Source organism: Carassius auratus, chromosome 17 (genome assembly GCF_003368295.1).
Source record: "Carassius auratus strain Wakin chromosome 17, ASM336829v1, whole genome shotgun sequence".
NCBI lineage: Eukaryota > Metazoa > Chordata > Actinopteri > Cypriniformes > Cyprinidae > Carassius > Carassius auratus.
This window is the reverse complement of record NC_039259.1, coordinates 18,264,483-18,281,297: the sequence shown is the minus strand read 5'-3', so window position 1 is coordinate 18,281,297 and position 16,815 is coordinate 18,264,483. Positions and strand designations below refer to the sequence as shown.

Below are 16,815 nucleotides of genomic sequence, written 5' to 3'. Positions count from 1 at the left end.
ATGGTTTAGAGTGAGGGTCATGATAATCATGACTCGACTCTCCTGTTGTATGAGTTATTATACTGTACCTCCATTGTGTAATATGAAAATTTGGTAAGGTTTCACACGAAATGTCTCCCAGTGCACCAGTAGGGTGGACCTAGAAAGTCTTAATTCTTAATGTCCATTTTCTTTATAGGTAGTAATTTTAAAATCCCTCTTATTTGAGGAAGAGAAAATTTATGATAGACTGAAACCATTCTGACACGCACACAGGCGACACATTGTGATGCAGATACAATATGTGTTTCCTGTGTTTCTGTGTTGAAAAGGTAATTGTGCAAGATCATTCGTTTAGGTGTGTTTAACAGTGATTGTTGGGATATTTTGACCAGTTTTCTAGGTGTTAGGCTGCATGGGTTTGTGTCTGTCTGAATGTTTGGGTCTTTATTAGCTCTTTAGATCTTGTTAGCAACTTTAATCTCATGTCTGAGAGTACAGGCTGTACGGTTAGTCAGGTTACTATGAAGAAGACTGTGGTCAAGACTGTGGAATATAGGCCACTTAACATCACTAAAGCAGTTTATGTGGTGCCTGGTGAAATTTTTATAATTCATTCCTGTCATTTACTAACCTTAATGATATTCCAGCTAAATCATAACTAAAATAGGCATTTACAGTTTTCTTACAAGCATTATTTCTCTGTTTTTCTCAGTTGCAGTGATGATGAGGATAATGATGGTTATGAAGAGGAGACAGAGCTGAGAGCTGAGTGTGTGTGGTTGTGTTGCGTTCACACTGGGAGCAGGAAGAACCCCCCTCCCCCACACACACTGCATCCATGTTCTCCCCCGACCAGGAAAACATCTCCACGTCGTCAACCAAAGTGCCAGTCAAATATGGAGAGCTCATTGTGCTTGGGTAAGACCTTTTGGCCTTTGACCTTGGATCAGCAGGAAGTGGCATCTGTTGTGCCGGAGTTAATAGTTTGTAATTCTTAGTGACAACTTTGCATGTGAGTGTTTGTGTTTCTAAAAATAGAGTCAGATGGCATGAAGGTTTTGTATGTTTCTTTTGTTGTTGTTGCTAGTCTCATCATTGTTAGCAAAATGTGAGGATGATGCAAGTTTGAGAACAACTGAGCCTTCAGTTAGAAAACAAAGAGGGCTTCAGTGTGGTGTTGGAGTGTCATAATGCACTTCATTGACTTTATTTTGCAGGACAGACTTCTATGTGATTTCCTGCGCTATATCATCACATGACTCACTGGCGTCTAAAAGAGCTTTTTGTTTATTAACTTTGATTAGATGATCTCAAAGGTCATGGATTGGGTTAGATTCTTATTAGTGTTGGGCAATATGGTCATTTTTCAAATCGTCATATCGTTAGCCCGTGAGATCGACGATACACAATATTATCGTGCATGGGTGGAGCAAGAGAGAAAGACTCTTTGTTCTTGTCATAGCATAACTATTTAGTGTTTTAAACTGCGCAGATGCGCGAGAGAGAGTGCCTATGGAATCACCAAAAATATACTTTCAAGCATATTGATAAACTAACGTTAAATATAAAAATACTGTATTTAAAACAGCGAGTTCATATCGTGCGTCCTGTGATGAATCTGCCGCATCTGCGCACGGAAGTTATCAGTCTAAATGTTCTGCAAATTCAGTCAACGGTGAAAATCAATAGAAGATTTCTTTTAAAGTCCAAATGAACACGTTAAATATAAAGTATTCAAAACAGGTTAGTTCATATATTTGGAGTAAAGTTCAATGGAACTGATTCATCATTCATACAGTGCTCTGGACCACGCGCCGTCACAGAAACAAGAATGAGATGCATTCTAGCATAACTGTAGCATTAAATTCAGTTAGTGAGGGCTCGTTTAAAATATTGCACATATATAGGCCGTTCAGATTACTTTTTAAAGTTCAATTAAATTCCTTATGTCTGGGCAGTTTGATAGCCGAATTATAATAGGCCGCCTATTATTATTTAATACATTAATAGGGGAATGAGCCTAATAATGTCTTGACTATCGACAGAGACATCTGCTATCATCGATATCTCTGAATATCGTTGATACACAATGCTATCGTCTATCGGCACAGCCCTAATTCTCATCCTGAAGTGTATTGAGGGCTCACCTCCATTGTTGTGTTGGGTTACAGCTGATATAAGTGTTTTGTTATTGTAAAACTGCAGTTTTAGCTACCTTGTTAAATAAAACCAAAATCCCAACATGGCTTAATGCTATTCATTAAACTTAATTCAAATGTATTTTTAGTATATGAAGTGTTCTTAAACATGTTTGAAAACAAGCGCTGTTTTGCAGAGGCTCAGTTTATTGTAAATCCAGGTTTTCTGAAGGAATGCAGTAGTAGTTTAGAACATGCTGCTGCGGAAATACCCTGCCCGGTGTGCACATATTTTATGTCCATGAAATTCCCTTTCCGTGCTGACTCACTGTTTGTTAATGTTGTTTTTTCCCTCCGTACATCAGTTCTTGAGATTGTCATGGAAAGTCTTGCTGTAAGGGATATTAGGCTTTTTCACACTTAACTCAAGCTGAAATGTCACCTGGTGGGAAACTCCAGATGTCTTAATTGCATTTTTCTGATCTCCATATAAAAGAGTATGAAGTTTTATAAGGAACGTCTCAAGAGAAACAAGCACATTGCGATAATGTGGGATTGCCAAAATATGTCGAGAATGCACAGCGTCAATGCATGCCTTCAGCAAACTTGTTAAATCAGAGACTCAATAAAGTGCATTGCTTAGCATCTAAAGCCCGAACCCACACAATACCAAATGCGCATGTTAAACTACACAACTACACTGCAGCCTCTGTGTCTGGGAAGAACACAGCGGTAGTGAGTAACTGGGTGGAGGACGGAGGAAACCTCCACAGAGGAAACCACAAGACATAGCAGGTGTAGTGTTCATAGTGTTCAGTGTTTATGTAGTGTACACAGGCTTCACACTGCTCAAAAAAGCAGATTTGTTTTTCAAATGCTGCTTAAACCTTTAGTACTACATGTTCACGTGGCCATTTTATAATTCCTAATATCAGATCCATTTGTTCAGATCTGGTGTATCTTCATTTGGTTCTTTTAATAATGAGAATGGACAGCATTACAGCATGAGACAGTAGCTGATGTTGTGGAACAAAAGGATGGCAAACTGAAGAGGATGGCTCTGGTGCACATGAGAGAAGATACAATGTCGTTCAAAGGTTTGGTGTCAGTGAGATCCTAAAAACGTATCAGTTTCCACAAATATGTTAAGCAGCACAACTGTTTTCAATATTTGTTTATAAAAATAAATTCCTTTTCTCATTTCATCAAATCAGTATATTACAATGATTTCTGAAGGATCATGTGATGCAGAAGTCTGGAATAATGACTGCTGAAAATTCAGCTTTGCCATTAGAGGAATACATGTATATTTTATAAATCTTTATTTTTTCATTTTAAGTTGTTAATATTTCACAGTATTATGATTATTATTATTTTTTTTTTATAAAATCTTGGTAAGCATAAGAAACGTCTTTCAAAAATATTTAAAAAGTCTTAAAGATCCCAAACTTTGGAGTCAGTTGTGCTACATTATGCATTATAAATGTATATAAATTATGCATTTTCACAAGAAATGTATCCAAAGCTGCTTGTCCACCATTTAGTATATACAGTAGTGAATGTCACATGTGCATTTATTAGTGAAATCAGTACGTTGTGGACAATACTGCACTTGTGTATAATGTTACGTCACATCCTCGATAACAAAAGTAACTACTTGACACATGGTCATAAATCCGAATTGACTTTCAGACCACTTATGAATGTGGAATGCCAAATTTCAAGTGACGTGGTTATTACTAACCCTGCTCATCATGGTAATCCTGTCTCTCTGCTCACTGCTCTGGGTGTGTGTTCACTGCTGTGTGTGTGAACTTAGGATAGGTTAAATGCAGAGCACGAGTATGGGTCACCATACTTGGCTGTATGTCACTCTCACTCTCTGGATACTGACCACCTGCACATGATTGACCTGTTCATATTAGGCTCCATGAAAAAAGATGATGATATTACAAATTCACAGGCTTTTAACTGTAGAAGCTTGCCATGGATTTGTGTCAGGTTCAGTATGTAATCTTTCCGAAATATATATGTTATAAAGAGTTGATCATAAACCTTGGGTCTCTGGAATGGTTTTGTGTGGAATTTGGTTTTGGTTCCAGTTAACAACCTAAATGACTGTCTGCCTTTCCTTAGAAAAGCACTGGATCATATATCTACTATACAGGCTTTGTTTTTGTGTGCTTTTGTAAGCATTTCTGTCTGTTGTTTTCACCACCTGTTGCCTGTGGCTGAATTGGTGGTGGAGAAAGTGTTGAGTGCAGGTGTTTTCAGTTGAATTTCTCACTCTCTTTCTGCAGGTATAATGGCTCTCTACCCAACGGGGACCGCGGAAGAAGGAAGAGCAGGTTTGCACTCTCCAAAAGACCAAAATCCAATGGCGTCAAACCCAGCACTGTACACGTAGCCTGCACTCCACAGGCTGCCAAGGTATACTCACACCCTCCACCATTCATTACACATGACTATCTTAAGGGAAATCAGCAGTTACAGTGTCATTTTTGCTTCTGGGGAAATGTAGAGTTCAAAAACTAGGTTGGTTTGAGCTGTAATGGAACAGGGTGTGTCTAGTCACACATCTGGATTCTGTTGAGCTTATGAATGATCTCTCTGTGGCTCCTTCACAAACACACAAACCGCTTCCGGGCTGATTCCACAGTGTGTTAGACTCTATTGTGCTGCCAAATAAACTTTTGCTGGCCAAATGAATGTTTTTTTTTTTTTTTTAATGTGCAAATAGTGCTCTTGTGTGTGTGTGTGTGTGTGTGTGTGTGTGTATCATATTCACTAAGAAATAAATCTAAAAAGCCACATTTATGGAAGAAAGATTTAAGCGTGTGTTTAAATTATTTCCTTACTATATTTTTATTTGGTGGTTAAGTGGTGATACACACGTGGTCAGAAGTGTTGGTACCCTTGGTAAATATGCTCAAAGGCGGCTGTGAAAATAAATCTTATTTTATGTTAATCAATAACCTGTTAATCAATTTGATCTTAAATAAATCTAACCTTTCATTGGAGAATAAGAATATAAAATGGGAGGGATTATCATTATGAAATGTTTTTTTCTTAAATACACGTTGGACACAATTACTTGTACCCCTAGAAATTTTTATTTTATTTTTATTTCACGTTTTACAGAAACCCCCCCCACCCCCACCCCATGCCAGCAAATAATTAACAGATAAATAGTAAATTTATAATGATAAAAAAATTCCAAATAAATAAAAATAAAAAAAACACCACAACAATTAATTATTTATGATGATGTTATATGTATAAGTGCATATATACACAGAAACATACAATATCCATACATACTTATGTACCAATACACATTATAAACATCTACATACACGTACATTAAAGTCAAATAAAATGCCAATACCAGTGTTTACTCAATTATAGAAAAAAGTGAGTTATTGCACCCTGCAATACGCTATATAATCTACAGTACCACACCCATTAGAGCATAAATTCTTCTGCGTTACTGAAATATATACCCATTTATATTCACAATTTTGAGAACACCAGGGTGATTGTGAAAATGAAATTATCCAGCCCTATCAAGAAAAGAAAATGCTTTCACCCAAAAATCAACCTGCTGAATATTAATATGTTAGACATGACTGGAAGTTCAAACGAGACTGGCTTCTATGGTTAGATGAAACTAAAAACAAATGAGCTTTTTAGCAGCAGATCCTCACGAAGGGTTTGGTGAACACAGGGATAAAAAGTACCCCTTGTGTACAATGAAATAATGTTGTGGGCCTATATTTTCTGCAGGAGGTCCTGGACATCTTGTTTAGACACATGGTATCTTTGATTCTATCAAATACCAACAGATAAAAACAAAAAGAAATGACATGTTTGGATCTTTAAAACAACACACAAATGGGTCGCTGGGCACAAAACCAAGCTTCTGTTATTGCCATTCCAGTTCCCTTACTTGCACCTTGTAGAAGATAAATGGGGTGAACTGAAGAGGAGATGTTTTGTGAATTTATTTAAATAAAAGATCAAAAGGATTAACAATGCAGATTTAGTTTCATATCCTCCTTTGATCATATTTACCAAGGGTACCAACAATTCTGACCACTTATTTATCTTGGGCATATGTATCTCGACTTCAACGTGTTATTTTAGCATCTCTCTTCCTTTTTTCTTAGGCCATAAGTAACAAGGATCAGCACAGTATTTCCTACACGTTGTCCCGTGTACAGACAGTGGTGGTGGAGTACACTCAAGATAGCAATACAGACATGTTTCAGGTAAAGACTTGATGCTGACTAAGCTGTGCTTTCCTAAAGGATTTCTTCTTGGACTGTGTTCAAATTTGTCGATTAATCTCACTACTCAAAGTGTCAGTCTGAAATAATGCGGTCACTAGGCAGAAACAAGGTGGCATTAGCATCTACTTTATGTATTTCCCACACTGTTTCTATAATTGTGTACTGGTATGCAATCTTACAAATTTCTCTGCAGAGTTTGATGTTTCACCTCTTTCTGCATCTCAGATTGGCCGCTCAACCGAGAGTCCTATAGATTTTGTGGTGACTGACACGGTTCCCGGGAGTCAGAGCAACTCTGATACTCAGTCCGTTCAGAGCACCATATCTCGCTTTGCATGCCGGATCATGTGTCAGCGAACACCCCCTTATACCGCCCGCATCTATGCCGCCGGATTCGACTCCTCCAAGAACATCTTCCTAGGGGTGAGATGCCAAGAACATGTGACTTCATCTTATATAAAGGCAGTGGATGATTTGACCTGAGAAACTAGCACGGCTTTCGAGAAGCATAAACAAGGCCAAACATGTCCAAATTTGTAATTAAAGCAGATCTGGAATACAGAAAGATTTCCTCTTTTAGAATAAATTGAATGTTGTAACATCTAAAATAGTGATGTCAACATTTATTCAAAGTCATGAGGAATTTAATTAATTAATTAATTTATTTTAAAGGGCTAGTTCATTAATTTTTTTTTCAAAATGTTAATATTTATATAAACCCTATGACTTATTTTCTTCTGTGAAACATTAAGATGACTTGAGGGATGTCTTTTTTCCATACAGTGGAGATCAGTGGGCTCCAGTGTTCTTTAAAATATATCTTCTTTTGTCTTTCAGCAGAAGAACCTCAGTCACTCAGATTTGGAATGTCATAAGTAAATTATGACTGTTTTCATTTTCAGGTGCGCTAAACCTTTAATTATTCAAATAAAATGCATATATTTTTTGGCTCACAGGAGAAAGCCGCAAAGTGGAAGACATCGGATGGCCAGATGGACGGTCTGACTACTAACGGCGTGTTGGTAATGCATCCTCGCCTTGGTTTCACAGAGGACTCCAAACCTGGTGTGTGGAGAGAGATTTCAGTGTGCGGAAACGTGTTCACCCTGAGAGAGACACGCTCTGCTCAGCAGCGAGGGAAAATGGTCAGTTATCCGATGTTACAAATATATAAATATACGTATGCTAACACAAGGACTTATTACTGTATATATTCAACCAGAAATGTATATATTACATAACTATGAAAAATTGCCTGTTTTTGAAAATCTGTTCAGTGAAAGTGGGTTTCTTTAGAGATTATGATGCCCAGCCTTATTAGAGACATACGTTTTTGAAGCAGCATTTGTGGAAGTTGTAATGCAATGTCAGATGGGATTCTGAAATTAAAGCTCTGTTAAACAGTCATATGGCTCCCTGCAAGACGGGACGTTGGAGAATTCTGGTGCCGCTGACCGGTTGCTCTGGGACGCTGTTGCCAGAGTAATGGCCCAGGCGAGACATCTTAACCCTGTCCGGTGTAACACAAAGCTGTAAGATGATCTGGAGTTGATCTGTTAAGTGCGTCAGACAGGAGGTCCAATGAGAACTGCTCTCAACACTTTCCTCCTGTGCTCATAACAAGTCATTATCTTCAGTGGGCGTCTGGACAAATATAGGCCTGTAAAGATTCCTAGATCTGCTCACAGAGCCTGTGATGTGTTCGGCCACATTTTTGCTGCTTATGTATTCTTGTTGCACAAGTCAAACAGTCTCTCTGATACGCATGTACTCACAGTCCAGAGGCTCAGAGGCGCCCCATTAATCTGGGTTGTCACAGGCAGAACAAACACGCTCCTGAATGCTGTTCATGTCCCGCTCCTGAGGAGTCCTGCTGATGGTTCAATGCTGGCTAAGCATGGATCTAATGCTGCCTCAGTGCTGGGCAAACACTGCTCGACTGTGATGCTGTAGAGACGTTCGGCTTTACTGGCTCAGAACAAATCAAGTTAAAGCCCAACTGTTTAGTCACTGGCCTGATGCTGATGAAACAGTCATGTTGTTCAGAAGCTGGGACATGACATTTTATCATTGGGCACTTTTAGTGTTTAACACATGCCACCAGTGTGCACTACTAGATATAATTTTACCATTCAGTTCTCAAGGCAGCAGATTCTAGTGATTTGTTTATTTTATTTTTTACATTGCCAGTATAAGTTACAAATGCATTACTGTGCAAATGTTTTTTACTTTTTAAGAAATTAATAAATTTATTGAGCAATAATGCATTAAGTTGATAAAAAAATTATTTAAAAATGTCAAATAAATGCTGTTCTTTTGAACTTTTAATTTATCAAAGAATACTGAGAAAAATGTAGCATGGTTCCCAAAACATATTAGGCAGAACAACTGTTTTTAACGGTTAAAATAATGCCATAACAGCATATTAAAATGATTTCTGAAGGTTCATGAAACATAAAATAGAAATTTATTATAAATTATTTTAACATTTAAAATTTTACTGAATTCTTTGGAAACACTTTAGAATAGGTAACACCTATTAGTTGCTTATTAGCATGCATATGACTAGATTATTAGCCATGTATTAGTGCTTATTAAGAACACATTAATGCTTTATTCTACTTGACCTTATTCTACATCCCTAATCTTACCTAATACCTAAACCTAACAACTACCTTAATATCTATTAATAAGCAGCCAATTAAGAACTTATTTGAGAGAAATTTCGTTGCTAATAGTTAACAAGTGTTACCAATTCTTTTAATCAACTTTTGAGATTATGGTTCTTGCCAATCCTAAAATAGTGAAATATGAAATTGTTAGTAGTTATGTGTATAAGATATTTAAAACAACATTTAAGCATTTATAATTGCAATAAAAAAAATATTTAAAAAATGTGTATGTGTGTGTATATATATATATATATACATTTAATATATATATATATACATTTAATATATATATATATATACATTTAATATATATAAGCTTTTTTTTTTGTTAGATTTAAGTTTTTTTGATAATACAATAATTTTTTTCTGTCATTTCTACTATTTTTGTTATTTGCTCATTTGTATACATTACGTGATATTCAAGATAATACTGTATATAGAAAATTATGGAATCTTTAAATGTTGAGGGCAAAGAAAACAGTGATCCAACATACACACACTCCCCTATGCATGCTTGCTCGCTCAAATACAGTGTTGTGTTTGCTTTTGCATTTAGTGACCTTCACATAACACAGCGTAGACACAGACACTGTGCAATTCACACACAGTGCCCTTACAAATGTGTGTGTGTGAGTGAGAGAGAGAGAAAATAATGCAGTACGGTGAAGGTCGAACCAAAGGCTGATCAAAATGTCACAACCATTAATTATGTCATTCCAGGGTGAATGCGTGAATCATAGGGTGTGTGTGTGTTTTGCACATTATGTCTGTGTGCATTGCATACTCACTTAAGACAGATAACTCAAGCAGTAAATGGTTATATTATTGTCATTTTTGACTGGTTATAATGAATGAATCATTACTATACAGCGAGTGTTGGGGCTTTACTGCCCCCTGCATGCAAACTTTTATCTACTGAAAAGATCTGCCTTTATTTTGGTTTAATCATGCATAATTTGTGTTAAAAGCAAGAATATTGGCTCTATTTATAGTTAAGTCCTCTTCTCTTTCTCGCTGTAGGTGGAGAATGAGACTCAAGAGTTAGTGGATGGCTCTCTGATCGATCTCTGTGGAGCGACTCTCTTGTGGCGTACTGCAGAAGGGCTTTCCCGCACTCCCACCGTCAAACACTTGGAGGCGCTCCGGCAAGAGCTGAACGCCGCTCGTCCCCAGTGTCCCGTGGGTTTCAACACCCTCGCTTTCCCCAGCATGCGGCGGAAGGACATCGTGGATGAGAAGCAACCCTGGGTCTACCTAAACTGCGGTCACGTTCACGGCTACCACAACTGGGGCAACCGTGACGCAGAGCGAGACGGCAGGGAGGGCCGTGAGCGGGAATGTCCCATGTGCCGAGCTCGTGGGCCGTATGTGCCACTGTGGCTGGGCTGCGAGGCAGGGTTTTATCTGGATGCAGCCCCTCCTACTCACGCATTCAGTCCGTGCGGTCACGTGTGCTCAGAAAAAACAGCAGCTTATTGGAGTCAAATCCCTCTTCCTCACGGAACGCACACCTTCCACGCAGCCTGTCCTTTCTGCGCCCAGCAGCTCAGTGGCGAGCAGGGATTCATCAGACTGATCTTCCAGGGGCCTGTGGATTAAACACACCTGCCCATTTGACAAACATTAGTCAGGCATTTCTGTTTTTACTTAGAATTTGATTTTATAAAGATGACATTTTCTGCACTCTCAGACTGTTCCTCCCTTTCTGGTTTGTAAGTGACCTTTATAATGATTTTCAAATACCGATAAGAAACAAAAGTATATATTTTCAAATAAAATTATTATAAAAGCGAAAAAAAAAAAAAAAAAAAAAAACATTAGACCTCTGCAGAAGAGAAGAGCACATGCACACCCAGATTTGAGCATTCTGATTGGGTGGCTCTGCGATTCATTTGAAGCAGTGGGCGTGGCCGTTACAGATGGTGACCTGTACAGTGTTTATTTACTACTTAACAGTAATACTCAGCATTAGAGGGGCAATACACCATCCATGTATGTTTATGATGAGCTTACAGACGAGTCTATCTGTACTCTATACAATATTTCACAGCATTTCATAAACCGTAAACCGTTTTCCATATATGTCTATAACTTAAAAAATACGTAATGTTTTTTTATTTATACACTATCAATGTTTATCAAAGATAAAATTTATAGGTGTGTTTTTGGGGAGTTAAGTTCTATGTAGCTGTTTTTTGTTTTCTCTTTATTGTGAGTCTCTTCCATTTGTAGGCTTCACTATAGCATTCAGATTTTTCCTCTCTTGTTCTCATATATGTAGGTAACATGATTGTGTGAGTGAAATCTCTGCGATCGTGGACCAATGAGGTCATGCTCAGAGAAATGTTCTTGCTGAACTCCAGAAAGCTCAAGAGGCCTAAGAATCTTCACCTCCCTTTAAGCACAGGCAAAAACCACATGCCCTGACAATGAGTGGTCACAAAATTGTGTGTGCTTAAGTGTCCTTGTAAGGTCCCTGTTTTCTGTTTGAGTCTTTTCTATGTAGATGACTACCCTTGTTTGGATATTTTGGGGACGCTGGGAAGTAATTTCCATCTGTATAGTGCAAAAAGCAGCACTAACCTCTGGAAAACCCTTTACCTCTTTTATAGGTCAGTTTTAGTCTATCTTAATTTGCAAATTGAGATGTGATTAGTTTTGTACCTAACAGCTACTGGGACTTTGATTGCAGTAGAAAGGGTCATTTTCTCCATGTTAAGTTTAAAACCAATATTAAACAATATTTTCAAAATACATGACACTCCCGTGAGCAAGAAACTAAATAGTTAATACTTACAATGCCATTCAAAGTTTGGGGCCAGTAAGACACTTTTATTTTTTTTCAGTACTTTTATTCAACAATGATGTTTAATTGTTCAAAAGTGACAGGAAAGAAATTTGTTACAACAGATTTCGATTTCAAATAAATGCTATTATCCTTAACCCTAACCCTTTCTATTTATAAAAAAAAAAAAAAAAAAAATCACAAAAATATTAAGCAGTACAAATGTTTTTAACATTCACAATAAGAAATCTTTCCTGGGCACAAAATCAGCATATTAGTATGCTTTCTGAAGGTTCATGTAACACTAAAGACTGGAGTAATGGCAGCTTAGCCATCACAGGAAAAAATTACATTAAAATATTAAAACTATGAAAGTTTAATCACACAAATGCAGCTTTTGTGAGCTTAAGAGATGTCGAAAATCCTGCTGACCTCAAACTTTTGAACGGTAGTGTTTTTCAAAAGCCATATGACCTGTTTATTCTGTGGAAGACGAAAGGGGATTCATATAGCAGTCCACGCTGCTCTTTTCCATACAGCGTGATACAAGCTTAAATGTCAGTCTATTCCTCACAAATCGTATATATATACTTTTTTCAGTGAATTTAAGGTCCCCTAGAAAAAATGAACTTTTTTGTGTATGTATATGTGATGAGTATGCTAATATATTTGAATTTGTAATGACATTTTTGACTGTTTGATTTCATGTACATGCTGTGGTATGTACTGTGTGAATGTTAAATGTGCTGTACTGTGTTACATGTAAGAATCTGGAGAGCGTTCGCTGAGTCTCAAGGGTCGAGAATCCCAGGACTGTGTGTGAAGTGGATTCTCTGCCTGAGGAGTCCAAGCTCGACTTCCAGAGATCATTCAGTTCCTGCTGTTCTGAACAGCAACCAGACATGGCATACTGGTGCAGTTTTCACCTCAGGGAGTTTCCTCCATCCTGACCACCAGGGCATGTGTTCATGAAGTATTTCAGATCCAGACAGTTGTTCTGGTCTTTTGTGTGTGGGGAGATCTAGACCACACTCTACTCAAAGTGCTACGAGCGAATATGAAGCTTAATCATGCAACAGACATAACTCTTAACCTTATTTTTTATTTTTTTTTAGGATGCTTCATTAGCTAAATAATTCTCCATGTGCTCGTGTTTGTTCCCCCCCAAGTATTGAGCAAACACACTAGATTTGTTAAGACACATTTGAGTTTTTAAGGTCATCACTCTTTTGTCTCTGTAGAGACGGCAGATATAAAGGGCTTTTTTATTTTCATTTTCTGTTTGTTTGTTTGAGTTCTTTGACATGTCTCTTGTCACTTTGGTCTAACCAGTCTGCATGATCCTAGTATGTGTGTGTGTGTGTGTGTGTGTGTGTGAAAGGGAGTGCCTGTTCTGGAAAATTAGAATACATAAAGGCAAATGCTGAGAATGTTTCTGATTTACCATTTTGTACCAACTTTAAACTAATAAAATTTTAAAAAGCATATTGTAAGAGTTTGGGTGTTATTTTTTTTCTTCTCATGGGTACCTGAGGCCAAGACGGGCTCTTAAATTTATTTTTATTTAATTTATTTCTGTCTAAAAGAATTGTTTCCTTTAATATATAATAAAGAGATATGATACATGCAAACATGATCTGTTGGTTAGTGCCCTCTTCTACCAAATTAATTTAGATGAACATGACTGCTAAAAGGTTAACAACAAAAATTGGGAGAAAACTGGTTCTCAACCAGGGGCCTCAGGATGACAAAGTTCATGCAATTAATATATTTATTTTTAAATTCAGTTAGGAAAAATAAAATGGTAAGATTGGTCTAGTTTCAATTTGAAAAGTAAGACTAGTTAGTCAAAATTCTTAAGACAGTCTTAAAATCATGACTAAGTTTATGCAACTGGCCCCTGGAATCAAAAATTAATTGTGATTTATTTATATATCATCATTTAACAATAAAAGCATACAATTGGAAAGAATTTGATCGATCAAGTGGTGTTAATTGCACAAGATGGTTCAGTGTTTGATTAACTTTTTTTTGAATCCATAATTTTTCCCAGCTTCCGGTATCATCTGCTTCAAGCTATTTTTAGAAATCTTAAAATAAGAAATCAGAAAGAGCTTTATGGCCAAGCGTGTTTACTAATAAACTGTTCCATAATACAGAGGATAGACCACTGATCTATATAGATCAGTGGGATAGACCATAAATTATAAATAAAAATATAGAGAAAAATAAAATGTCAATAGACAGAAATGTGAATGCACATATGTGCTAGGTACAGATGAAGGTTTGAGGAGTTATTTACAGATGTGCATACTGAGGTGTGTTATGTGTTGCTCAGGTGGGACCCACTGCTCCAGGTGTGTGTTCGGTTGCTGTGATTTTGCCAAGTAAGTGAAGTGACATTCAGCCAAGTATGGTGACCCATACTCAGAATTTGTGCTCTGCATTTATCCCATCCAAAGTGCACACACACTCGGAGCAGTGGGCAGCCATTTATGCTGCGGCACCCGGCACCCGGGGAGCAGTTGGGGGTTCAATGCCTTGCTCAAGGGCACCTAAGTCGTGGTATTACCGTCCGAGATTTAAACCCACAACCCTAGGGTTAGGAGTCAAACTCTCTAACCACTAGGCCACAACTTCCCTGGATAAGACATCCTGGATCAACATCATTGTCCAAAATATAGACTTAATCCTATCCCTACCCCTAAACCTAAACCTACCCATAATTTATTCCTAAAATCAGTTTTAAATGATAGCTGATTAACAAAGCTGTAGAAGCTCCTAACCCTGATTTTAAGCCTAAAACAGATGGCCGGAGGGCAACCGAGTGATTTTCTGAGCCCTTTTCCTCACTCCGGAGATGTAAGGTGTGTCTTACCATATTATTTGAAAGTATTCATTTTAATTATGAACAAACGGTTTAATTATGTAGTGCAAACGGTTTACGACTGCATTTTGTAATTCTTCTGGTTATTTCTCTACAGCGGCTAATGAACCGGAAGTCTCGCACATTCACAGAAAAAAGCTTGCGTTTAATGGGTTTTATTCGTTCTGTCAGGCTGATACGGTTTATAAGGCCGATGGTGACCGATAAATATGTGTAGCCTATTATGAGTGAATCAATGATTTATCCATTGAACCGATTCGTTTAAACCAGAAAATAAAGGCCACTGCTGTGTTTTGCGCATGGTTTTGCTCGGAGAATATCGAAGGTAATGTGCTGTGGCGTGGTGTAGAAAAATTTTCAGTGGCCCTGCAAAAAACAGACAAACTGTCCTTTTAGTGCAATGTAAGTTACTTAACATTAACTTCTTGTTTATTGAACTGTTGTAACAATACCACACGGTACGTTTAATACTGCTTCACAGAAATGTAAGAAAAAAATATAAGTAGCTTTGTGAGAATGTAACATAATACATTCTCACAAAGCTCCTTAAATTTCTTCCTGTACTTTTTGTTGCTGTGTTCTTTCTAATAAAATATATACTTTTAAGACTTTACATTTAAAACATTTATCATTCATTTAATGCTGGAACGATGTTCCCCTTCTATACTTTTTTTGCGGATTATTTTAATTCTGTCAAACATTCAATTAAAGGTCTATTGGTTTGGTGTGTGAAGCGGTGGCCAACAGGGCGGCCACAGGGTGGCACTGCCAGCATAAGACTTTTCCTAATGTCTCGACTTCTTTTTTCTTTGAAACCGTTTAAGATAAGGCCCTAAAAAAAGACTTGTAGCCTAAACGAGACTTAAACGTCTTAAAATCAGTAAGAGATTTGTATGTCAGTACAATAATTCACATTCCCCATCCTAAAATTGTAAAGGGTAGTTTGGCTTGAAGGAAAGTCTATTTCAGTTGACCCCAGATCAGGTGGGGGATATACTGGCATTATAATCTGTCAAGTCAGAACATAGTCAAGGAAGTCTGGAACAGCAAAGCTTAGCTCAAGTTTCTCACCAATGAGCCTTCTTGTGTGTGTTTTGATAGGTCTGTACTTACATAAGTGGCCTCTCCTTCAGCAGAATGAGGGCAGCAGCCAAAATCAAGTCATGTGATGTCCTTCAGGGATACAGTACTACGACAGCAGAGTGTGTGCTGGATCAGTGCAGATGTGAGTACAGCCCAAATTCCCACCAAACCTTTGATTATGCAACCCTTGATTATCAGACAACCCGTAAAATAAGATTAAAAACAGCACCAATTATTTAATATCTTCCGTTTAAGGAGCCAGCACAGGCAAAACCAAGCTGGATGAGAGTTTGAAACAAGAATGCTTTTCCAAAGCATTTCCAAATCTCCCTCAAACAGGCCTCTGCTTTTCTAAGCACCTTAGGTTAATGAGAAAACTTTAGAGTGCTTAGAAAAGAAGAAAAAGAAGACAGTAACTCGTTACTCACTCTTAATTAAAAAATCAATTTTCTCATTTATTTGCAGGTTATTTCAATTTTGTAAATAGATTAGTAGCAATCTGACAGCAGATGATGCTCTCCAGCTTTCTTAGTCTGTTTAATAATCTCCACACCCTCTTCTTCACTTCCATTTGTTCGTCTTGCTTCGTAAATGAGCCCCTAAAGCAAAATGTGTGTATCAGCATGTCAGCATGGCATTTGAGGTTAATAGTACCCATAACCCTCATTACTGACCTGAAACAACATCATGAAAGCCCCTTATAGTCATGCTGAGTTAACAGTAGGTGTTCAAAGGTGTTCTCAGCTGAAACCGCTATTGATTTCACTCGGATTGTTATTATTGGAGCAGCAAAATGGATTGTGCACAATGACAGTGGCATCAGTGTTTTTAGATTTGATTTATGGTTTGTGGTAGATGCATTTACATGTCAACATCAATAATATTAGCCCATGTGACAAAGCAACACAGTTCACAGAAGTGTGATGCAAAAAGAGACAAATCGCTCCCTGCTGTTGTCAGGGAAATGTATAGATAC

At 37.5% G+C, this 16,815-nt stretch overlaps 1 protein-coding gene across 1 annotated transcript in view; it reads left to right on the top strand.

Annotated features, from left to right (window-relative positions):
• Positions 1-13,354, top strand: part of LOC113117485 (E3 ubiquitin-protein ligase pellino homolog 1-like) — a 28,675-nt gene extending 15,321 nt beyond the window's left edge. Inside the window, exons 2-7 of the mRNA XM_026286197.1 lie at positions 695-900; positions 4,421-4,550; positions 6,290-6,391; positions 6,638-6,835; positions 7,369-7,557; positions 10,105-13,354. Coding sequence (XP_026141982.1) covers positions 821-900; positions 4,421-4,550; positions 6,290-6,391; positions 6,638-6,835; positions 7,369-7,557; positions 10,105-10,683 — 1,278 coding nt within the window. The 5' untranslated portion in view covers positions 695-820 and the 3' untranslated portion in view covers positions 10,684-13,354. The remainder of the gene's footprint in view (positions 1-694; positions 901-4,420; positions 4,551-6,289; positions 6,392-6,637; positions 6,836-7,368; positions 7,558-10,104) is intronic.
• Positions 13,355-16,815: the final 3,461 nt, after the last annotated feature.